The 24,502-nt window shown below is 41.6% G+C and overlaps 2 protein-coding genes across 7 annotated transcripts in view; one reads left to right on the top strand and one right to left on the bottom strand.

Moving 5' to 3' along the window:
* Nucleotides 1-18,218, bottom strand: part of wnk1b (WNK lysine deficient protein kinase 1b) — a 95,589-nt gene extending 77,371 nt beyond the window's left edge. For all 5 annotated transcript variants that reach the window (XM_039601568.1, XM_039601571.1, XM_039601570.1 and 2 more), the window contains exons 1-2: nt 17,614-18,218; nt 12,932-14,563 (exon numbers count right to left, since the gene is read on the bottom strand). In XM_039601568.1, coding sequence (XP_039457502.1) covers nt 12,932-13,870 — 939 coding nt within the window. In that variant the 5' untranslated portion in view covers nt 13,871-14,563; nt 17,614-18,218. The remainder of the gene's footprint in view (nt 1-12,931; nt 14,564-17,613) is intronic.
* Nucleotides 18,219-18,823: 605 nt separating this feature from the next.
* LOC116309885 (ninjurin-2-like) overlaps nt 18,824-24,502 on the top strand; it is a 50,314-nt gene continuing 44,635 nt past the window's right edge. For both annotated transcript variants that reach the window (XM_039600692.1, XM_039600694.1), the window contains exons 1-2: nt 18,824-19,426; nt 22,560-22,727. In XM_039600692.1, coding sequence (XP_039456626.1) covers nt 22,680-22,727 — 48 coding nt within the window. In that variant the 5' untranslated portion in view covers nt 18,824-19,426; nt 22,560-22,679. The remainder of the gene's footprint in view (nt 19,427-22,559; nt 22,728-24,502) is intronic.

The following is a 24,502-nucleotide window of genomic DNA, read 5'->3' as shown; positions in this document are numbered from 1 at the left end:
AGACAAAACCGGTGTTTGGTGCTGAACCAAATGGATGAAGGAGGACTTTGGTTCAGCACCCTCTTTGCAACCAATTTCACCCAGCAACAGCCAGCATCCACTTGCCAGCCGGTCAGGGAATACACATTTGACCAGCTGTTCCCACAGGATCTGTTCTCTAACTGGTCTCTAGGCCTGTAACTAAGGCCTTCGAAACTAGAGCTCAAACTCGTAGACACAATCATATTTCTGAGCTCAACATTGCGATGTCTGTCATCCATTAGTGGCAGACAATGGCAGTATTGACTGGTTCAATATGCTGATACCAATGAAAATATACTACACTGTCAGAGGTTATGAAAACTATGATAGAGAGGAGGCTAAAATTACAACTCACAACTTCAGTAATCTTAGCATCCCTTCTGAAATCTGTTGTCACATTTTCACACTTTCAATTCTAAGTGGAAAATCTTTTTTAGGTAAGGAAAGCGCAAAAAGTAGACCTATTCACATAACTGCAACAGTGTGACACAAGCAGCGACACACAGTCCCCACTCATTCTGCTCTAGTTATGGCTCGGCAGATGACACTCTGCTGCTATTTATAGAACAGAAAGGGAAAAAAAATGAGGGAAAAAAATCCCATCTAGTCCTTCTCTTTGCTCCCCCCTCTGTCTACGTCGCTCTCGTCGTTTCCCCCCACAGGCTTTAGTTAAGGTCATGGAGGATGGAGAGACAAAAAGAGACAGAACCAGACAATGAGAGACGATGCCAGAGACAGAGAGACACCCAAAATGGGAGAGAGAGAGAGGCAGAGGAGACAGGAGAGAAAAAAAAAAAGCAGTGTGACAAACACAGGCACAGGCAGTGTGTGATTGTACAACGCTTTGCTCCTTTTGTCTCACTGTTCTTCAATTCTATTTCCAGAAGCAAATGAACTCGTTAAACCCAAATCAAGCTTTTAATCCTGAGCATCAACTGAGATTACTTGCACTCCGTTATTATTTTCTGATCATCAGTACTGTGCAAAACTCTTGAGCACCCCCTGATTTCTTAATATTTTACAAAGAAAAAGGGGTAACAGGTGCAGTGATTTATTGAAATTTGCAAAAAATATGCAAAAACAGAGCTTAAACAATTCTAAAAAGCTTGAAAGTCAATATTTGGTATGACCACCTTTATTCTTCAGTGCATCCTGAAATCTCTTAAGGTCTTAGTCTACTTTAAGTGGTGTTCAGGAATAGTTCTCCAGGTTTCTTGAACAATATTCACAGCTCTTCTTTGGATGTTGAGTGCTTTTTGTTCCATTCTCTGTCAAAATGATCGCACACTGCTTCATTAACATTGAGGTCCAGGCTCTGGGGACACCAATGATGACCGATAGTGTCCCATTGAGTGTTCTTCAATCCAGAAATGCTTTTGGGATCATAGTCATGCTGAAAAATTAAGCTTTTGACAATCAGAAGCTTCCCACGTGGTGTTGAATGGTGAATCAAAATCTGATGACCAAGCTGACTGAAATGCAGCCCCAAACCATGACAGAGCCTCCACCGTGTTTTACAGTTGGGTGTCGACACTCGCTGTTGTACCTCCCTCTTGCTCTGGACCTCCTCTACATATATATATTCACAATTGGAACCAAAAGTTTCCAATTTGGATTTTCTCTATGTTTGCCACTGATTAAGAAATTGGGAATTCTTGAATTAAGCCAAATTCTTGACAGCCAACCTTCCACAAAGATTCTTATGACTGACTGAGATCCTGTTCATGTGCTGTAGATTTATTCTGGAGGCTTTTTTGTCCTCTACTTTTCCAGTTTCTTTAATTTTTATACGGACAAATTTACAGCATGTTGAGATAGGCCAGGTTTGATCTGCCAGCTCTTTGGGAATCACGTTATTGGTGCATTATTTTAAAATGGGAAGAAATTATGTCTTTATGAGACGGGCTGCTAGTAACGAAGACCAGACAAAGAAAAAAAAATGTCAGGTATAAGGACCGGACTGAAAATGGGTGAAAAAGCAGCCAATGTCAAAAAATCATTGGCTGAATGCTGAAGACCAGCGCACAATACAAGAAATTCTGTCTAATGTAAAGAAATGAGGGCTTTACACAGCACTGTATATAAGTGACAAATGTCGGGTCTAGAAATAACGTTATATATTACAGTACTCTATTGTTTCATTGACTTTTGATATCTGAAAAGTAAAACCATATGGAGCAGAGATTCAGGGACCAAAGATATTCCAACACACCCACATTTATTTGGGGTTTGTGGGGGAGGGAGGGGTGTCATATTTTAAAGCACACCCCCACACACTATTTCACTAAGGAATGACATCTTATCAATGGAATGCGGGGAATCTGGGAGGGATACAATGAACCCAGAGGGCTGCCCCCTCCTCAAACACACACACACACACACACACACACACACACACACACACACACACACACACACACACACACACACACACAAAATAAAAGGTGAACACAAAGACAGAAACAGTAGCTCCTCTGCAAAAACAGACTGAGCATTGCACACGCAGCAGAACAGTCTGTGCATTGTCAGGGCACAGACAAAAGCAAAAGCAGACTAAACACAAATATAAAGCAAAGACACACAAACAGGTTCACATGCACACACACAGTGATGTGTGTCCCAGGTCACTTTACGCTGGTGCAGACGACAGGCAGCTTAGAGTCGAGATCTTTTTTAGACTCAGGTCAGGACGCACACACTTACGCAATCACCTGTACCAATTTCTTATGGCATGTATGGGTCTATTGAGCGGGCAGTCAGCCTTGTCGCCAACAGTCCCTCGCTTTGTGTTTTTCAATAAAAGGAGTTCATTAATAATAATTACAGTTTAATAATTCATGTAATAATTATCTGATTATAACTGAATTCCCCAACAGCTGTCCACCAAAGCTCAGCAGAATCTAATCTATGCCACACCGTGCTGAGAAAGGGTTTCTGATGTCAGGTCAAATATATATCCATCCATACAGTCTCGAGACCGTAGATGCAAAAAGCAACGGGAGGCATTTAAATAAAGTTATTTATTCCTATAGGCCGAAATCGTAAATCGCATATCTTCAAGCTCTTGCTTCATATGAGAAAAAAGTCCAGTAGAAATGACTCACTGGTATCAACACAAATGCAATAAATTATGCGTGTAGTGAGTAGATGAAAAACTGAAAAGAAGTGCAAATGGAGATCCATACAGAGACGACTTTTTGTACATTGTACTAATACTGACTGATGACTGTGTTTTCCAAATAGTCTTCATATATCACCAGAAGTAAAATCTTTTTTTTAAGTGTAATTTTCCTTTATTCCAGTGGTGATAACGCCCTATCATTCAAGTGCCAAAGGCTTCATTTCAGCCAGAGACTCTCAACGTTTTGTAGGCAACAAGACAGATTTGTTTAATTCATAAGCACACACTGAATTTCTACCAGATGACTAGATGAAAGAAAGTATTCATGCTGCTGAAAAACAGCCTAATGTTTAATAGCAACATTTTTGTCTTTCCTTCTGTCCCCAGACTAGTTTCAGAAACTGTCCACCTGATCCCAGATTTGTCACTTGAGGCTCAAAACAACGTGATCCAATCCTCTGCTTCTGATCTGCAGCTGTCAGCCAATCACAGCTTTGGATTTACCAGGAAGCGATTGTTCGCATAATATCACCATTGTTAGGGCCGTCTGGGCAGGAAAAATAAGAAAGGGGAAAACCAAAACGCTTTTCTTCACTAATCAGATGCACACACACTCGCATTTACGCTCGTCAGTGTGTGAGTGTGTGTGTGTATACAGGGCTGTATCACTTTGGCTAAACCCTTTTTTTGGGCTATCTGCAACATCTAGCAGATGAGAGATGTCTTTGAGAAAATCGTCTTCAAAGTTGTGATTACACATAGATCAATTATGGGCTGGATGAGTAAGCAATGTTAAAGGGTTGTGAAACTTGAAGGAAAGATTGATACCAGGCAGAGAGGAGTGGGATTAGGATAGCATGAGCAGGAGTGGTTGGAGATAAAAGAAAGGAATCAATCTGATCATAGAGCAACGAAGCTTGGCTAAAAGGGGGGAAAAAAAAAACCAAGAACGTGTGAGAGGGAATAGAAAAACATGTCTCACTGTGCAAGTCATCTAACATCTGCCTGATGCATTTACTGTCCCCAACTAACCCCAATATACTTACACACACACTGTAAGCACACAGTCTTTCTGTGAGCCTACAGTACACACATACACACAACCTGCTTCTAATTAAATCATACTATAATCACTAAACACACATACACACGCATTGTGTTTCACTCAGTGTGACGTAATCACGGACACACACCCACTTGAGCAGTTGCTAAATCCTCTCTCTCGCTCTCAGATCCTTTCATTTTACAGGATGACTTTATTTAGAGGAGATTGCCAAACACTTGAGCATCGTCTCCCCGTGCACACACACACACACACACAGATATGCTAAAGGTCTGCTCACTAATACACTTGCTTCTCATTTTTTTCTAAATAAACAGACTGCGACGGAGAAAAGTCAGTAATTCTGAGCGCACAGACAATGTGACTGATTGGCATAACTAAACTGTTAGCACACGTATCCGGGTCTTTAAAGCTTTCCAGTGAGATTTATGTTTGTGTGATAAAATGCTTCACTCCCACGCTTGGAAGGTTTCTGTTTTAGTGACCCTCCGCGTGCACTATCTGACTCCCTGCTCCTTGCTGATAACACAACATGACCTGAAATCCAGGCCAAGTGACACTTCAACCCTCCACTGAAATCGATACTAACGAGAGGCAGCGCAGCCTGACCGCACCGCTCTACATTATGTGAAACTGGTATACACGCTCGCGCATTAACCGGAAGTTAATGTGTGTGGTAATGGAGACAGTATGAGGAAGTGCCAGCTTCTGCCTCTCTTCCTCTGCCTCTCACAGCTGGTTACTGGCATATGACTGTGCTGGGGAACGGATGGAGGCAAGGCAAAAACAAAGCAAGAGGAAGACAGAGTCATGCAATGAGGATGAGCAACAAAATGATTCAAAGTGAGATTTCCTCTATGTGCACCCTCTATCATTCCCAGGTTATCTGACATCAGCGCTAAATAACCTTATCAGCTTAATGAGTAACCTCATCCTAAGGCATTTTTCCACTTTTTCCCTTATAAAGCCAGCTGGCTGGGCTTTGGTGCTCTTGCATATCTGAAACACTGTATATAAAAGATGGCTAATGCAATTTAGCCTCCTGTTATTTCTGGAGCTCGTATTTTGAAGCCTCAAAGTTAGCATTTTTGGTCGTTGCCATCTTCTTTTTTTTAAGCAACCATATTTGAACCAGAGAGTATTTGCTAACTTTTTAGCTGATGCTAGCAAGCTTGGTTAAAAGACTGCATTTATAGACTGTAAAAGTATAACACACAGACAGATACCCACTATTTAAATTAATTCATAGAATTTTGATCACTAGAAAAAGCAGAGACTCCTAAACGTGTCCTTGGTTTAATCACCAACACTGCAGCCCACATCATTTGCTAAAATCTCAAACATAGCCAAAATAAAGCCTGATCGATTTATCAGTGGGCCAATATTATCAGCCAAGAGACATTTTCTGTCTATGACTATTACCTATTAGCATCAGCACTTGCAATAACTAATACATTAAAATCTAAAAAGTAAAGAAGCGACTGGAAAACCACCCGTTAACAAAGTTATGTGTCTTGCTGTTGCACAGTTTGTCCACCAGAGGGCACTCTTCAAAATCCCTGACTGCAAAACACATATTTTAACAACGCAAGTACAACAAGCAACTGATCAGGGCAGAGTCGGGCATGGCATAAACACGTAAATGTTTCGGGACGACGTCTGTTTATGTTTTTATTTCTGAAAAAAAAAAAAATATCGGACTGTTAAATCACAAAATATCAGTATCAAGAGCTGTCATACTGGTCAGGCCCTAGACAATAGGTCCAGTTCAGTGACTCACCTCAGCGGCTACGCCTGTTAATCAAAAATGCCACTCCCTTAATTTCAAGCTGTAAAATTATCCAAATAGAATTTATATAAAATATATTGTTCTCAGGCAGAAAATTAGCTATGAAGACCAAACCCAGTACTTGTACCTAGCTATAAATATGTTCATTTCATAGCTGGAATTGAGCATTTTAAAGAAGTCTGGGAATTGACTTGCTTTTAGAGCCAGCTTCAAATGGCCTTTCTAGGAACTGATATTTGACGCACGTCCTCATACTACATTTTTCAGTCAGAGAGATTGCTGCTCCACCTGATTTTGTTGCTATTATGTAAAAGTGTGCGTCAGGTTTTCACCTACTGTAACACAGGATACTAAAGTTCTCTTGTATGTGCTGCATTCCTGCAGTTTACAAGGACAGAAACAAACTTGTTGGATCACAGTCACTGCTATAGATTCCAAAGTGGAAATGCAACATGCACCTGTTTTACAATAAGATTTAGTAAAGAATAAGAGATTTATGAGATGTGATATCGTGACCATTAGCGGCTGATAAACACACAACCATAGGTGTGGTTTTAGGGTGGCTGGTGGTGATTTTCCATCCTGACTGTTACGCAGAAAGTGCTGCAGAAAGGTGGCTCTTAAAGAACTTAGACACATCCATCTATCACAACAAAAACACAGGAAACATCCAGCAAGTTTCCATAATTAAACAGTCGAGCTCGTCTGCAGCGAAGCCTAGCCAAATGAATAAGTTAACAATCCCCAGAAGCTTGCTGCAGTATGAGCTCACACCAGTACAGCCCAACAGCATGCACACAATAACTCATTTAGGGCACAGACCAAACCTAACAGGCACATAAGCACTACTTTAATGCTAATAAGGAAAGGGGACTGTGTAAAGAGTTTGTAGCTGGTGTTTAAAACATTTATAAGAACACGCTTGAAGTGAACACACACTTTCTATCCCTTTATAATGTGTGTCTGTCCAATGCTGACTACTACAGTAACTCCAGAATCAATCAGCAGGGAGAAGCAGCCTCGGCTCAAGGCCTTGACACTGCTGCGGTTTGCTGTTTTGTCAGAGAAATATGAACCTTTGGAAAATCTAACCGTTACACCTCTGCTCTGCCGCCCTGAAGTTATCTAAGGATATTTTATCACGCTGTAAAATACTTTTGCTCGCTTTGATACATCACCAACTGAAAATATTTGCATGGAATAGTTTCCAAGACCATCATGTGACCTTCAGGATTTCTGATTCAAGTTTGAAATAGGTCAAAGTATTTGTTGGACAAAGTTTTTTTTCATTTAATAAAAAAACAAATCCTGCCAGCTGCTTGTGTAGGTGAAGTCTAGCAACGTTAACAGAGATAGGGAGAACGCACTGTTAGTGAAACTGCTTTGCAGACATAATACTTTTTAAATGCCTGATGTCCTCTTCGCTCTGTCCTTTTACCTGCACATGGAAGTATTTCAGGCCAACGCCAGGTTAAAATGGATCAACAACAGTGCTCTGCTGTGCTAAAATTGGACACCATGGAGCATATGTTGTTAGCCTCATTTTGTCAATGTCATGATAGTCCTGCTAATAAAATCATGCAAGTGTGAACTTGAGATGCAAAATGGAAATGATATTAGAGATGTCAACAAACTGATGCATAATCTCCATTTCTGCAAAAGCTGCCTGGACTCAGCAACTAGTCTCTATCTTAAGGCATTGATTGAATAACCATTTTTAAAGGACAGTTGCAAAGCCCCAAAGCATGCGTCTGTGTGGGGAGGGGGCTAATCCGCCTTGTGGTGCTGCTGAGGGAGAATTCTGAAGGTCTTTGAGAGTCTATGGTGCCCGAGCCTGAGGTCACACACCCTCTTCTCTCTTCAATTCATCCTCCGTTTCTATGTTCCTCTCCCCCTTCTTGATCATCCTCTCCTTTCATTTCCTTTGTCTTTTCTCTCCCACTATTTCCCCTCCTTCCTCCCCCGTGTTTTCAGTTTCTCCAGCTTCTCACAGGGCTCCCTCCACAATCACCTTCCACTTACTCAAACTCGACCCCCATTCGTCTAGCATCCCCTCCCCCATTCCCGTCTTCCAACCCACTTCCCTCCAAAAGTTCTCCAACTCCACGTATCAATCTTTCTGTTTAATATTTTAACCGATTTAAACCGCCTGTGCGCTCAACCCCGTCTATCTGTTTGGTAGAGTACACTGCTTCGGTGGTCGAATGCTGAACCGGCTCTTCAAGATCCCTTGTGAAAGACCAGGCTGAACTTTGACTCGTACCCCTCCTCCCACCCTCAGTCTCTGGTCTTTCATACAACCCGTTTCTCTCTTCCGCTTATCCAGTTCGGGGTCATGGGCGGGGGGCTGGAAACTATCCCAGCTGCCATAGGGCGAGAGGCGGGGTACGCCCTGAACAGGTCGCGAGTCTATCACAGGGCTAACACAAAGACACAGACCACCAGTCGTGCTCATATTCACACCTACGACCAATTTGGAATTACTAATTAACCTCTCATCGTGGAAGTAAAGTGTAGGGTTGGGAAAAGTAACAGCCAAATGTTCGACTTATAACCAGCTGATAGCCATGGCTTATATTCATTAATAACAGTCGGCGTTCAAGTGAGCAAGGTCGAGTGTGACTCTCTGGCTGGTGTATTTATAGGATGCTTTCTCTTCATGCTTTAAGAAGGAAATAAACTCAATGATCTCTGCGTCTGCTGCTTCCTCCTGCGTGGAGAGCTGCATATATGTAGCCGCTCTGTCCTGTCTGTGCCTTCACAATCAGCATCATAGCGGGTGATACATAAATAAAGTGCAACATTAAACTGCAAGAAATCCGGCCGCTCCTAGGTCATAGCTGCCGGGCCTAGTTCATGAGTCACTGAGATACAAAAAGTCCAAAACTTACAATTATCTTACCAAGACTACATGAGCTTATTATGATCTGTAGCTTTTTTTAAGTAACCCAAGTTCAAACTGATCACAAGAATTCCTTTCATTCCAGGACGCCTACAGGAGCCTCTTCTTTCCCATCAGTCTTCCAACAGACACTCTGATAAGGCACCTTAGCTACTGGATGACCTTCTTCCTCTCCACTCCCTTCTAGCTATTCATCAAACGCTTAAGCAAACTACCAGCTCCATCTCCCGTTTTCATTTCCAGTTGTGCTTCCATCTAACTATGAATTTCTCTGGACACAAATATGAACATGTTTTGGGATCCAAAGCCAGGAATTTGAAAGACACACACCTTCAACTCTTAAGCACGCAAACAAACACACACATGCATTCCACTCACATATGCACACTGCAGTGACAAGTGGGTGCCGATGGCAGGGGGACATACTCACGTCACACAGAGATATTTCCACGTTGAAAACTGACAAGTTCCAGATGATCCCAACTCCCACAGATCTCCAGTTGCCATGCCCACCCAGTGAGTGAATGTGATTGGTTCTAGTGTGTGTGTCTGCATGTGTGTGTGTGTGTGTGTGTGTGTGTGTGTGTGTGTGTGTGTGTGTGTAACTCTACTCCCACCTTTCTGCCACATGTCAGCAGTTGCTCAGTCACAGACACACAGTGATACCAGATTACAGCCTCTTATGTAGAAGAGTACTTGCCTTTGCATGCATATAACTCAATCACCACAGTCCTTCAATACTCTTATATAACACATGCACAGAATATAATGCATGAAAGACATTTTGCATTCCAGTGATTCAGGATATATATTACATAAATGTCAGCAAGTTTATTCTGATCATTTAGCAAACTAACCAAGCAATAATTTTAAAAATCCAATCTCAATCCAGAGACGGAGACCTCCAAGACACAAAGAACTGTCAAGAATCCCCAAGTTTCTGTTTCGACAAGTAGTAGAGTTAGAGACGGAGATAAAGAGAAGCATGTGTGACAGACAAAGCTCAACAAAGGGTAGACGTTTGTTTTCCGATAAACACACCGCCGTTTCCTAGATGCAGGGCATCAGGCAAAGCTGATTTTAGCTCCTGGGATTCAGGAAGACTCGAGGAGCATCTTGTGATGGAGATGACAGAAAAACAAGCACATGCTCCCCACAGGAAATAAGCACACGCTGAGAAACATAAACACCAGCGGTTTAGCAGAGAAAACATTCAACTGCACAGTGTGACCTCAGTCTTTTTAAGGTTCTAATCAATTTAACAATTAGTCTGCATCTTTTTTTTTTTTTTTTTTTTAAACATGAACAAAGAAGAACAGATCTAAAAAAAATAAAATAAAAAAAATCAGTAACCATGCCTTATATCAGTGTTAAATGTCTAAATATGACAAACACGTTGCAGAAAAACATGAAATATACATTCATAAGCCGAAAAAGTTGTTTTTGTGGCACAGTATAAAGTGCTTCATCACAGCAAGCAGTTCCACGTGAGTCCATGTCACTGTTTTCTTCCTCCGCTGAAACCTCAGCTCAGTCAGTGTGCTAAACGTCATATGACCGCCCTAGATTGTTGTTCTACATCTCCAACTGCTCACCGCACCTCTGTCTCTCTGCCTGCTCATCGACAAGAAGTGAAAGCTGAAAGACTTTCTCCTTTTCCTTCGATACTGCACAACCTTTCACCAACCGATACACTTTTTGTCTACACGTCTCCTGTTCACACCTCGCCCCGCGACAGACAAATACTCAATAAAGAAGTTGCATCAGTGCACCACAATGAAGCAACAGCATCCTGTGGTGCACGGCAATCCATCCTGTCGAAAGTTGGCCAGACTGCAGGAAAAATGCGATAGTTTTATGCGTCCCCTTTGAATACTTTTAAAATGTTGAGACAGGATACTGCATCTCTGATACTGCAGATATCAAGCAGGTGTCATTATCTGATTTGACACCGTCATCAGGAAGTCAACCCCACTTGTATTTTGGCCTATATTGCTTAGTATCCTCTTCCGCTTTCATTTATACATGCGGTGGTGGTGATGTGACGCACCACAGCATCCGCTCAGTCGCAGCTGAAAGTCAACCGTCACTACCAGAGACCCACGACACATGTATAATGAAAATACACATGCATGAGTAAGAGAAAACGAAGAGCCTGAGCTCCAGCTTGACACTTTGTTCTATCTGTGATGCAGTGCTCCAGTACTCAGAAACAGTTTTGTCAAAACAATGAATAACATTTTAAGCCATTTTCACACACAAACTTTGGAAAATGGGGCAGAGTGGGTTAGTCTATCGATCGGAAGGTTGGCAGTTCGATTCCTGGATGCTCCAGTCCACATACTGAAGCGCCCTTGGGCAAGATATTGAATCCCAAATTGTCCCCTTTGGACTGTGAGTCTATGAGCGACAGCTAGAAAGCTTGAAGACATGGAAAGAAGTGCTATATGAATGCGTGCGAGGTTGAGTGAATGTGGCAATTCAGTAAAAAGTGCTTTGACAGCTCAGCTACGTACCAGTCCACTTACCATAAGAGAACTAACATTCCTAACTTGACATATATGGACACAACAGTCCCTTATTTCCCATCATGCCTGTTAGTTATGGACTGAACAGTCAGTGGTTTAAGCTGCTGGTTTGTGCAAGTTTAATGGGGGGGGGGGCAGATTGTCCAGATTACTGCACTGGTATATCTTAATATATCTAATAATATAAAACTATATAACTGTGATGTCTTAAAATGGTAAATGAACTGGTACTTATATAGTGCATTTCTACTCAATTTGAGCAATCATAGCACTTTCTTACTACAATCCTCATTCATACACAAGAGACATACAAGTGCTTTTAAACACTTATTTTCTATCCTACATTCTGTAGAAATCCCATGTCAGAGGTGCACATGAGAACGTATATGTCCCACCTAGTCAATACAGAGATTTTAATCTTTAAACTGCCATCTCCCTAGTGCAAAGTGTTTCCTGCTGCCTCTATTTAGACAGATCCCTTGCCAAGCAGAATAGTTCTAGTAGTTCTAATCGCAGACCCTAGCAATGCTCTCTGTGTTCACGCATTCACAATCCAAAGGATGCATCCGGGGCAACTTGGGGTTCAGTATCTTGTCCAAGGATACGTGGACATGCAACCTGGAGGACCAAAGGGTCGAACCACCTACCCTCTGATTAGTAGACTTCTGCTGTTTATTCATAGGTCACACAGAGTGTTACTGTGGTCTGCAACTACTAGTTGATTGTTTAAAAACCGGCAGATCTCTGATCTGACTACAGTAGGTGGGACATTTGCGTTCTCATGTGCACCTCCGACAGGTGATGTCTACAGAAGTCAGAGCTGCAGCTGATGAGAGACAATAGCTTTAGAAAAATACAGCTTTGGCCTAAGGAGGTGCTAAATGTCCAGGCCAGCACTATAAATTTTTTTATAACCAGTCAGCTAAATAATTTCCAGCAGTGCAGTCCCCTGAGTGACAGCTCATGCTGCATTAAATCAGTCCAAGAAGCAGTGGATTTTTAACCACTAACTTACAGTTAGAATCCATTATTCATGAAAACAATTACTGGAGGATCTTCATTATGTCTTCTGCTGTTTGGGCTACAAACACTATGACCACTGCGATAACAGTGTACCTCAACACTCAGATCCACATGCAGTGAAACTTAAACTAAAAACACACAGGCAGAAAACGTGCGCTCAAACTCACAGCAAATGTACATTTACCAAAGTCAGAGTCGCTGCCTTAAATAGCACACAGACCTCTGTTGGATTTTGTTGTAAACAGTTCCCATTTAATCCGCACTGGTACATCAGTCCCAGTCGGACTGATCTCCTATCGTGCACAATTACACAGAAAGTCTCTGGCTAAACAGGAAGATCTAGTGTCAAGGTAATAAGCAAGAGGCACAAACAGAAAGGGTAAAATTCAGCACCTGGATGGCAACTTTTTGAGATTTTGGCAAATAAACAGGAAATGACAGCACAGTCACTGAAGAGGTCACAGTTTTATGAGCGTGGCCTTACCTGTAGCTCACACCATGCCACTTCCACTGTTGTCTCAGTGTCCAAACCCTTGTAGACAGTCTTAAAAGACCCTCTCCCGATCTCAATGTCAAACTTCAGGAAGCGTCCATCTGGTGAAGTCCCTACAGCTTTTGTTTCAGCCTCCTCTATTTCTTCTTGCTCCCGTTTCTCCCTCTGCTCTGCCCGTGCTTTCGCGAGCCCCTTCTCCTCCTCCATCTCCCTGTCTTTCTCCTCGGTTGGACTACTGATGCTTCCCTCATACACATTTTCTACTGCTTTTCCGTCTTTGGCCACCTGTTCCTGAAGCCCTCTGGGACGCAATACGATGTCAGGCTGTTTGGCTACTGTTTTATTGGTAACATCCAATACTGTCGAGCTGGGCTCTGTTACTGCCCCATCTGCACTATGTTCAACACTGCTACTGGTAGGAACAGCAATCGTGCACACATCCAAATCTCCCTCGGCATTTTGTAGACCCCCCTCTTCGACTGCCCCACCATGCCCAAATGAAGGCTGAAGGGTACTGCTCTGCAGATAGGAACCTCTTTGGGACTCCTCACCTTCATAATCCTGTCCACCAGATCCAAGGTTTAAAAGCTGTGGAGAAAAGATGGTGGGAGTCCCTTCACAGTCTGGGGGTGATGTGAGTAACACAGCTGCTTTGCTGGGCAGGTCCAAAGCTGTGGCGTTCGAGTCACAAATGACACTCCGGCGGAAGAACCGGTGCTCGGCCGTTTTAGAGTCTCTATCCATTGTGTGGCGCCGACGTTGGACCTCCGGCTCTCCACCAAGCTTCTCCACGACATGCGTGTCTGAACTGGCAGAGCCGTTCACATTCTTGTGGGGGGTCTGGGGTGATGGGCAGTGGGACGGAGAAGAAACAGGGGCAAGAGGAGCAATGAATTTCACTGCTTTGCTGCTGCTATTTTCTTCAGACATTCTTTCAAAAAAAAAAAAGCTCAAACTGTAAAAGAGCAAATCTGTATGTAAAGACTTTTATGTAACTTATTCCTGTAAACTCTGAGCACAGATCTCAACCTCCTAGTTCATTAACCTTTGATCAAACTGCAAGAAAATGAAAGTTAATGTGCAATAGAACAAAGAAAAATCGACTGAATGCAGCAATCCTTGATGTCTTTTGTATTTTTTTGTTTTCCTCTTTGCAATGTTTTAAATTAACAACCCACAGTTTCTACAAGGCCCTTTCGTGGAGGGCTCAGGGAAGCCCCAGGTGAGAGGAAGGGGCTTTCTCTTAAAAACTGGGGAGGGAAGGGATGAAAGGCAGTCAACAGAGGAGGGGTGCAAGCACTGCAGTGAGACGATAACCGTCAAATCAACGCGTAACTCCATCCTGCTGCCAACAACCAGACTGGGATGACCGCAACATGGAATGACTGGAGATCTATTAGACCAGTATGGCCTCTTAAAAGATGACAGAAGGTGCCTGGATGCCAAAGTTTGATTTTTAGGTCTGGTGACGTCTCTGTAAGACCAGGCTGAAGCCTCCTCAGCTGCCTGAACAAAAGACTTCCAAGAGAGGTTGCTGGCCTCTATTGTAAGGCCAGATTGATGGCTAGGTAGGCCTAGGCCTGGCCTAGCCTGGCCCAGCTTGGTCTGCTTCTGTCCTTGTCCCTGGAAATAAAAAGAGAAAACTATGAAGTGAAACTGTTTTATTTATAGGTATGAGTATACATGTCAGCATTCAACATACCTGGCTGCCTGCCAAAGTAGCTGATAAGACAACACAAGCCGTCAGATATTTTTTATTGCAGGAATTTGAAAGCAATTTCAAAACCTTGGTTTTTTTTTTTTCTCCTTTCTTAAACCGGGACTATCTGGCTGATTTCTATCTGGATATCTTTTTATTCTCTGACTCAGACAGGAGTCCAAAAATCCTCATCCGTGTAGCGACTTTGCGTGATTAAAATGATCATCATTTAACTTATAGTAGACCTCGGCACACCCTTTAATTCATCATGTCTGACACAAGCCATAAAAGCTCATCTTTTGTTTCCAAGGTCACCCACACTCTGTGCTCTATGGAAACTGTGGGCCAGATATCTAACAGCGACACCTCAGGTCCCAAAGACCAAGTCAACAGATGACAAGCGATGGGTGTACTAGACTGGACTGACAACGTCAGAAGAGGAAACAAGGCAGCCAGATAGTGCCGTAGGCTTGGGCACACTGTAATCTGTAATATTCCCAGGCAAGAAAGTAAAGATGAGTCACTTATTTGGTTATTGTTCTTGTTATGAACCGCCTGGTTAATAAAATGAGAGTGAATAAAGAACTGGGTTTGAAATGGTGAGTGAATGTTCACAGTACTTCACCCACTGTCAGGAGTAATTAGTTCAGAAAAGACTTTTAAAACACTCAGTCAGGCTTTGGTTTGATATTTTTTCAGTGAAATAAATTTGCCTTCGGTTGAGCTCAGCACAATTTTTTTTTTAAAATCTCTCATTTAAGCATGTTAACCAGATGGAGATCTGCATCCCACACCAGTCTCTCCCTCCCAGCTGCCCCTCCATAGTTAAAGCTGTGAAGAGATGTAGCAGAGACTGTGCCTAATTGCTCCATGTTCCAAATTTAGCCCAAGTCAGCACAGCCTGACTGACCCCGGGGTTAGACTGCTCGGTAGCAATTCAGCAGATTAACATGAGAGATGAGGGGCACTCAGAGTGACACAGACAGAGCTACTTCACAGAAATGCATATCTGAGGACAGTGCACAATATATTACTATGCATTTTGTGTTAGAGGAAATGTAACAACTAAGTACTACGTTCAGAATTTGCAAGTCGGCTCACATAACGTCCTACAGACACCTTCTACTCGGTTATCACAGTGGCACTGGCACAGAGAACGAGCAGCTGCTTTCATGTGTGATGTTAGAAACAATTCACTCTAAACTTATTCAAGCTTGAAAACAACCCAAAGCGAGTTTTCACAAGTTTGACACTGATGCGCAAAGAAACACGCAGAGGATGGTCCCAGTTTGTGGCCATTAAATTTACATATGCGCTATTCTTCAGAAGATATTAAGTCACATTTGTGTTTCATTTAGTCCCAGAAGCTATTTTTTATTGTCTCAATTAAGGGAAATGGTTAAAAGACAACCACTCAGAAGGTTATAGTACGGATGCACCTGAAAGCTATGACCTCACTGCTTATTTGAACCCTTTCTAATATTGAAATCTGCACCCTACACCTATGTTTGGTGCTCCATTACATGCATAACGACACAAATCTTTAAGCAAATGTTAAAATTTCCATGAAATAATACCACAGATTATTAAGCCTTACACACATTCTGCCCTAAGAGAAACCCTTTACTCAGACGTGTTAGGTTCCAGTCTAGGAGTGAATGGTTACGCAGAAGTCAATGAAGCCAATAAAGTGACAGCAACTAAAGAGAAATAGAAGGTTGAGATTACTAGGAAACAGCTCTTCACATGAAACAATCTTTGAAAGTGTAGCACTTCTATTAGACAGCTGTCTGAAACAATGGATGCACTGATACTGTTGTGACAATAAAGTCAAAATATGAATTACTGCTGGTAGGAAAAAACAAACATGAAGTTGTGCCTATGTCAAGAAGCTACTATCAGCTATATTACATCAGATGCCCTTCCTGATACAACCCCAAAGGAATTTGTGTCTCCTCCCAAGACTGGACTGGGGACTGAATGTGTAACCCACTACACTATGGAGTCACTGCAGCTGTGTCTATAGATCACTGCTGTGATTTCATAACAGCTGAGGGAAGCATTGAGGCATAAATAAAGACTTTTAACAGTCAGAAAAAGGTTGATACAGTCAGACTTAAACTTTAGTGTTTGCAATAAGTATTGTGGATTACTGCATCACTGGTGTCCCCCGAGTACCAATTTGAAGTGTCCATTTAATAACCCGATGAGATTATATTCATGTGTTTCTTTTGCACCACTGCTACAGAAAAAGCTGTGTAAAGTATTTATACAATATTAATTTATATACAACATAAGCAAATCTGGTCTTTGAACTTTGAAATTACAAACTCGGGTTAAAAAAAATGGCCTCAAAGAAGGCACAAAAAAAGATTATTATTTCTTCTCATCATTTTTCTCATGAAATGAGTGTCAGCTTATTTAGAAAAAATGGCATATCATGGCAAAGACATCAACGGAACTGACTCCTGGTCCACGAGCCACACGTTTGATACCACTTGCAAGTATAACTCTATGATCTAAACTTATTTTTCCAAGTAGAATGATAAGGGCAGCATTAAAACAGGAAGAAGCACCAACATTATTATTGATATATAAAGGCTTTGTTATCACATCATCAGTAAATGAACTCCAGCGGTTACGAGCGGATCATAAAAGCCTGATGTGTGCACATGAGCAAATAAAACTTGGCTGGCTTTCGCACAGTGGTCTTTATATTGCTATGGTATGATGTATGACAACAGCAGTGCTGCACTCGTGAGAACTGTAAGCCTTGCTACTGAGCAGAGTGGAAATGCAGTGAGCTTAATTAAAGCTGCAGAGCAACCCCGTGCAGTGACGGCTTCACTGCTGCCTGTTGAGGAACTCCAGAAAACGAGGCTGTGTCGACAAGTTCGTCTACAGGCAAAAACAAAGACACGAGCAACGACTCTGCAGAAAGCATTGCGATGCAAAAACAAAGGCGAAGCATTACCTATGACATCGGTGTGGTCTGTGCCGTTGCCGCAGAAATATGAAGGGGGGAAAAACTTGATTAGGAAGCCTTTTACTCCTCTGCAGAGGGTCTGCTCTACACACAGCACAAGTGTCAGTGTGGTGCGTCACATTAAAGCCACAGTTGGTTGAAGGAAAACACAAAATAAGAGCGATTTGTACAAAACACAACAAATATCCCTCAAATTAAAAAGGTCCAATCAGTGACGAGACGAGCGGTGCGTGCAGAGAGCCCCAAGCCGACAGACAGACACCTCCCACAGGACAGAGATGACAAGTTCGCCCGCTGCTGTCGCGGAGGCTGTGGTACTACTTTTCTCTCCGTGTTGTCTGTGTCCGGCTTCCAAAAACAAAAAACGATAACAGCCTCACTTAAAGGTAATGTATCCCGACCCGTGTCTGCAACCGGTCCGCTCGTGCCGCCTCCGCGTCGCTCCTCCGGGCTCGTACGATGCTATAAATCCGCTGCGGTCCACAGTGATTCCCCGTTTTCAAGCCATCAGACAGCGGATCCGTCTGCTCTGGGATCTTCTCCAGCGATGACTCGTCAAAGCAACTGCTGGGCTTTCACGCAGCACAGCCGCATCAATTCACTGCTGTGAGCGAGGATGCTGGGGCAGTATAAGGCCGCCTTTCAAAATAAAATAAATTACTCCTCATAAACTCACAAACTTCCTATATCCCTCCTCCAAGCGTGTTCAGTCGTGAAAGGGCTGTTGCTGAGTACAAACTCATGCAATGCAGCCCCCATCAGAGTCTGTTTTCCTCAGGTACTTGAAGCATATATGTTGAAGTGATGGAGATCCAGCTGTGCCCCTTCGTGGATCTACTGGAGCAGCTTCAGCAATATTAAGCACTGTGAGCTCTCAAGCTCTCAGTGCCATTCTAATAGAAAAGCTATTATATAATGTGGGATGTATTATTCAGTCATTAGAAATAAGAAACGCGTGTTAATTATTTTATAATGTAGGGAGAAATGGTTCAGAAATTGATTTGACTTTTTTCATTTTGAAATTAATAGTTGACTAATAATTAATAATTGTCTTTATTGAAAAGTAAGCAAAGACAATTTCTGTTTTAGGCTCATTTTTTGTTCATTGCCGAGCAAAGAGAAAAGTTCTTCATCAGAAGCGTCGATCTTATTTTGACAAGTCAAGCCGGAAACGGTTTTATTTCCTGCTGAGGTGATTTACAACGGCTACCGGTGGCAAACCCGTGCATAATGAGCCACCAGACAGCAGCAGTGTGAACCAACACACGCCGCTCATCGTGCTTTTATGCCATTTGTTTTTAACACGTGCTTTGCCATTTTTTATATAGACTGATAATTGTTGAGTCTGTTCAACGACGCTCCCGCCATCTTTTCCTAAATATTGACTAATTTACCCTGAAAAAGAGACTTACTTCAGCAGCAGGCCCATTCTATGCTCACGTTTTCTTTTTTCTTTTTTACAACAAAATTTCATTTCACCAATTAGGAAACACACTTCACGTTTGCTGCTTCCTCCAGACTGTCAAGCAAATGTTATTTTACTGAAGCAACTGTTGTGAAAATGCCACACACAAAAAAATCTGAACTGGCTTGTGGATTGTGAAAACTGCTGACTAATTTTCACAGTCATCACCAACAGCTTTAATCTGAAGTTAAAGTTTCTACGGTTAATAGCAGGATGCTTCGCTCTGTGTCGCTGGTACAGGAATATCAGCTGGTAAAGAGTTGAAAAGGATGTGTTCACACCTGTGACTTCTACCTGTGTTTGTTACTGGAAGCAGTGGCAAGGCTACAGCAAAAAGTGAGTCATTAACTTGTTTTTTTTGGAGTTTTCATATAGCCACCTGTAGCTTAATATTCCAGCGAAACAGGAACGAGTGTCTCAACGCAGATCAAATTTTTCAAGCTGGGTCTTCGTTCCTGGTGCTTGTGTGTGCATGCTGCACATTTTTATCCTGCACTTTCCTTTAGGCAAAGAAAGGAATATGAGGTTGCAAAAACAGGTTAGCCAAGTACAGACTAAAGCAGATCATGTATACAAAAGCACTGAATGCAGGAAGTGTCCATAAAGATACAGCCTGTGACACTCAAAATGCAAAATGTGTCTTCACAGGAGAACATATTTTGTTCCGCAAAGTTACAGGCCACAACAAAGGCATCTGCAGTTCCTGTGAAGTGACAATGCTGCCCATCAATAAACATTAAACATTTCTATAAGCTCAGGTAGCATCCTGACCCCACTGTGCTATAGTATGCAGCTAATCTCATTTAAAGGAGTAGTTGGGCATGTATGTATATTTGCTTTCTTGCTGTGAGTTGGCTGAGCCATCAAGCAAGCCTAATTAAAGCTTAATATCCTAATGTGTGCTTCCTAATATATTACATCCCAGAGTACGTTATTATAACTTGAGGCACACAGAGTTTATGGAGAACATGCATGACTGAGATACTCCAGTCTGCTTTCCCCCCACACAACAGGCTGAACAGGCTTAATGTCACTTTTCCTTTTTATTACTGTCTTACTGGTGTTCGGGAATATGGATGACATTCTGCTAAAATTTGAATTTGTGGAAATTGCAAGAAGAGAAGAAAAGCTTCACATAAATATTTAATGTATAGTCATGAGAGAGTTCTCGGTTATCTCAGATTTAGTCAAGGAAATGAGTAAGCATACCACAAAATGTCAAAATTGTCTTTTCACCTTTAACTGTCACATGTCTCTAATTCCAGGACAGTTGTTTATGCTTTTCAAGCATAACCTGGAGAGAACTGAAAGCTTCTCCTTTTTCTACCATTGCAGTCATTTCACAGGAAGTCACTTTGGTTTGCATTGTAAAACCTGGAATCCAGTTTGCCTGGAATCCATTATCTAAAGAATTAGACTCATTTGAAACTCTTTAATTGTTGTTCAGAGTGCAGGCAGTCACAGGACAATTACAGTCGTAGAACAAAGAAAGCACAGAGAAAGCACAACCTCTGTCAATTCTAAGGTTTTACATATCAGGACATAACAAAAACAAACCTGGTCCTCAGCAGGTCTTAAAATTAAGTTAATATAACCTCAGATGAACAACAAAATATGACATATTACACTGTTATTATGTGTTTAGGAGGAAGTAAAAACATCAGCCATGATTTTAGATAAGCAGTTGTTGTGCTGCGCATCAACCAGGGGAGAGCTATAAGGTTATTTTTGAATATTAAAGCCTACAGTGAGAAAGATTATTATCACAAGTGGAAAACGTCCAACATAGTTGCCAGTTGTTCCCAGGATTGGAAGTCCCAGAAAATTCTCCCAAAGGTTAGGTAATATGCAATGCTCAGAGAAAATGGAAAAGCCCAAGAGCTACATCTCTATAGGCCTCAGTTTGCATGTTAATGACAGTCCAATGAGAAAGCAACAGGACATCTATGGCTTGTTTGGAAAGGTTGCAAAGTGAAAACCCCTTCTCTCTAAAAAGAACTTGGCAGCAGGGTGGCAAGAGAGTAAAGTGGAGATGTTTGGCCATAATGCACAAAGCCATATTTAGATAAAGCCAACTGTCGAACATGATGGTGGAGGGCCAATGATTTTGGTTGTTTTGCAACCACAGAACCTGGGCACCTTGCAGTCATTGAGTCAACTATGAACTTCTTTGTGTACCAAAGTATTCTAAAGTCGTGGTATTCTAAATATGAGGCTATTTGTACGAAAGCTAAAGCTTGGCTGAAACCGGGTGATGTAACAGGGCAACAATCCCAAGCACAGAAGTAAATCTTCAACAGAATGACAAAAAAAAAAGAAAATAATCATGGTGTCGTAATGGTCCAGTCAAAGTTGAGACCTCAACCAGAAATGCTGTGGTGGGACTTTAAGAAGCATGCGAATAAACAAGTGCCCACAAACCTCAATGATATGAAGCAACATTGTAAAGAAGAGTGAGCCAAAATTTATCCACAACGACATGAGAAATATTGATAAAGTTCTAAAGTGGTGCTAAGGATGATCCTACAAGCTATTAAATCGTGGAGCGTACTTTATTTACACACGCTGCTTCTGCATTTTGGCTTAGTATTTGTTAAGCAAATAATGACACAGTGTAATATGTCATGTGTTCTGTTCATCAACGGTTGCAATTACCTAATTCTAAGCCCTGAAAAGGACTACATTTTTTAATGTCCTGATATGTACAATCGTAGAATAGACAGAGAGTGTTTGTTTTTTTTTACCATGACTGTACATTCAAGCAGATCATTTTAACAGAAATTCAGTAGCTTAGAGCTTCAGGCAGGTTAAGCTTCATTCACTGACAGAGGTTTTCTGAAACACACAACGAAACACTTCAACCACTTCCTTTTTTGTAATTTCTCTTTATGCCCCAGTAACCTAGTTTTATCTAACTTTGCTTCAAACACAATGCTACCCCACTCCAGACCGTTTTGCTTGTCCAACCTGTTTTTTCAACCTAATCTGTTAGTTCTAGTTAAATGAGCCGCCATAAATCTGACGTTTAAAAATAATTAATAATAATAATGATTGAAGCTATGCCAAAAGCATTAGCAGTTTTGTTTGCATTTATAATAACACTCTTAAAATAACACTCTCACTCATTTTTTAATATTAGAATGACAACACTGTTTTCATAGTCACCAGGAAATGTGACTGATTAAATTCCAGTTGGCTTATTCCACCCTTTGGCTATACTGCCTCTACTACAACAACATTTTATATTATCCCCAAGTTTTACTGATAAAAGTGCAACGTTTCAGTGTTATCTTTCCTTCTATATGGTCACTCAACTCAACTCAAACATCTCTTTAATATGCATTTCATTATTTTTCATCCTTTATGGGAGGTGTGGACTGTGCTTTTCCGTAGTATGTGCCACAGCCTCTTTTTTGCAGAGCTCCTTACACCTCATAATGATACTAAAAGAGGTTTCTATGTGTTACAGTGCACGCTGTTAAAAACCGTCTTACTCTGGCCCTGAAACTCACCCACTCAGCACATGCAGAAGCAAGCAAAAGAGGAAGCTGGAGACCAAAGCCGAACCAAGAATATGTAAAGAGGAAATATGCAAAGGAGGGCTGCTGACATGGCAGTGCAAGTACATCAGTTACTGGTGGGTGAATCTTCATGTGATTTGAATTTATCTATATGTAAAACATATTGCACAATAAACACAGTATGGGTTCTTGTGTCCTGTGTTTGTTGATGTCAGAAAGAATCTGACCTTCCAAGCAAGTTCCAGCAGGCTGGGGAATTTGTCGAAACTTGGCTCAGCTAGTCAAACTAAGCCTGTATGTGTATCTTTCACTTAAATAAACACCAGGGTACGTCTTCTTGGCAACCTGTCTTCGTCACTGCTGCATCTCTTGCATGCAAAATATGCATTTTATGTTCCCCTTTAACTGTTGTATCATATATTAATTTGATCAATGTGTGAGGCCTGTGACCAATCAGATGCTGGTTGGCTGCTATGATTACTAACTAATGCTTCTCTGCACTTAAAAAAGAAATGCTAGCATTTGACTCATTTCTTGCTATTCTAACTTTGGCTTCTGTGTGTGTGGAAACACTTAGAGCCAGGCTTATTTAAACAACTAATTTCTGCATTTTGAGTGCACTGATCAAGGACTGGAGCAGAATTAACAGAGGAAGAGAATAGCATGGTTAATGCTTTTAAATTCCTTTCTTTCTTTCTTTTTCTGTTTTGCATCGAAACATTAGCTTACCCTAAACTTATTTGAATTACAGCTTCCAATGAAAGTGTGTGGGTGCTTCTGAGTGTCAAAGGATGTGCTTTAAAAGCTCTCATTTTGCAACACTGAACCTGTCACTTCCCTTCTCAGTTATACTGCATGCAGCTCGCGCTTTCTTTCTCTCTTTCTTTCTGAGTGCCTTTATGTGTGTGTGTAGCTTTTAAAGAAAGCCTTGCACTGAGAGGGAAAAAAAGGCTCAATGTCTGGATCTACTGTGCAGTGTAGGCTAATGTTTGAGATAATTAACTAATTTAGTGGCGTGTACTTGCAGTCAAATGGAATTAAGGGCTGAATAATTGTGCAATACATTTTTTTACCAGGTAGTGACACTAAAGAGTCCAATCTTTTATTGCCAAAGTTTGATTGCACTTTCACTCTGCATTCTCATTTTGTCTTTGCATACATCTCCACACAGACTTGTTAGAAACCCATTACTCTGCTCTTGGACAAACAAAATTTATCTACACATGTTCTCACTCGCCCTGGTAACAGCTCAAATTGAAGGCAATTAACGTAAATGAGGTTGCTCTCCCTGCGGGCACATGAGCAGGTTAAATATGACATGGTAGGGGTTTTTTTCTGGACTGCAAATGAGAAAATAGGAGAAGTAATATATATAATTTTAATTACATTTTAACAGATGGCTGTGTGACAAACGACATCCAGTCACGATAATCCTCTGTATCTTTTTGCTTCCTGGTACCTCTTGGGTGTTAAATCTAAGCATTTACAAATACTTCATAGCTGGGAGGTTTCAGTCGTAGAATTTTCTGGGATATTATTTAATGAAATCCAACTGCAAAATGCAGCTGAGAGAAGCCAGGACTCATAGCATGTGTGTGCTTGTTCACACCACTGTATGCTCGCATGTGCTGTAGTCTGCAGTCTGCCCTAAAGCCACATTGTAAAAATAACAGTGGCCATAAATACCAAAGTGTTTTCATGAAATATACTGTAAAGCCAATAACACAGGCTAAACCTTTCAGCTTTTTCCACTTACTAGTTTTGCTAAACAGGCAGCTCAAAGTTCAACTGTATCCTGTCAGAATAAATATGAAACGAGAGCACAGAAGCTGTAAATGTGAGATGAACTGTGCCAGGGGCTCAACAACTGGCTGGGCCAGACATGCGAGTG

The sequence above is a fragment of the Oreochromis aureus genome, linkage group 17 (genome assembly GCF_013358895.1).
Source record: "Oreochromis aureus strain Israel breed Guangdong linkage group 17, ZZ_aureus, whole genome shotgun sequence".
NCBI lineage: Eukaryota > Metazoa > Chordata > Actinopteri > Cichliformes > Cichlidae > Oreochromis > Oreochromis aureus.
The sequence above is the reverse complement of the archived record's forward strand: the minus strand, read 5'-3'. Positions and strand labels throughout refer to the sequence as shown.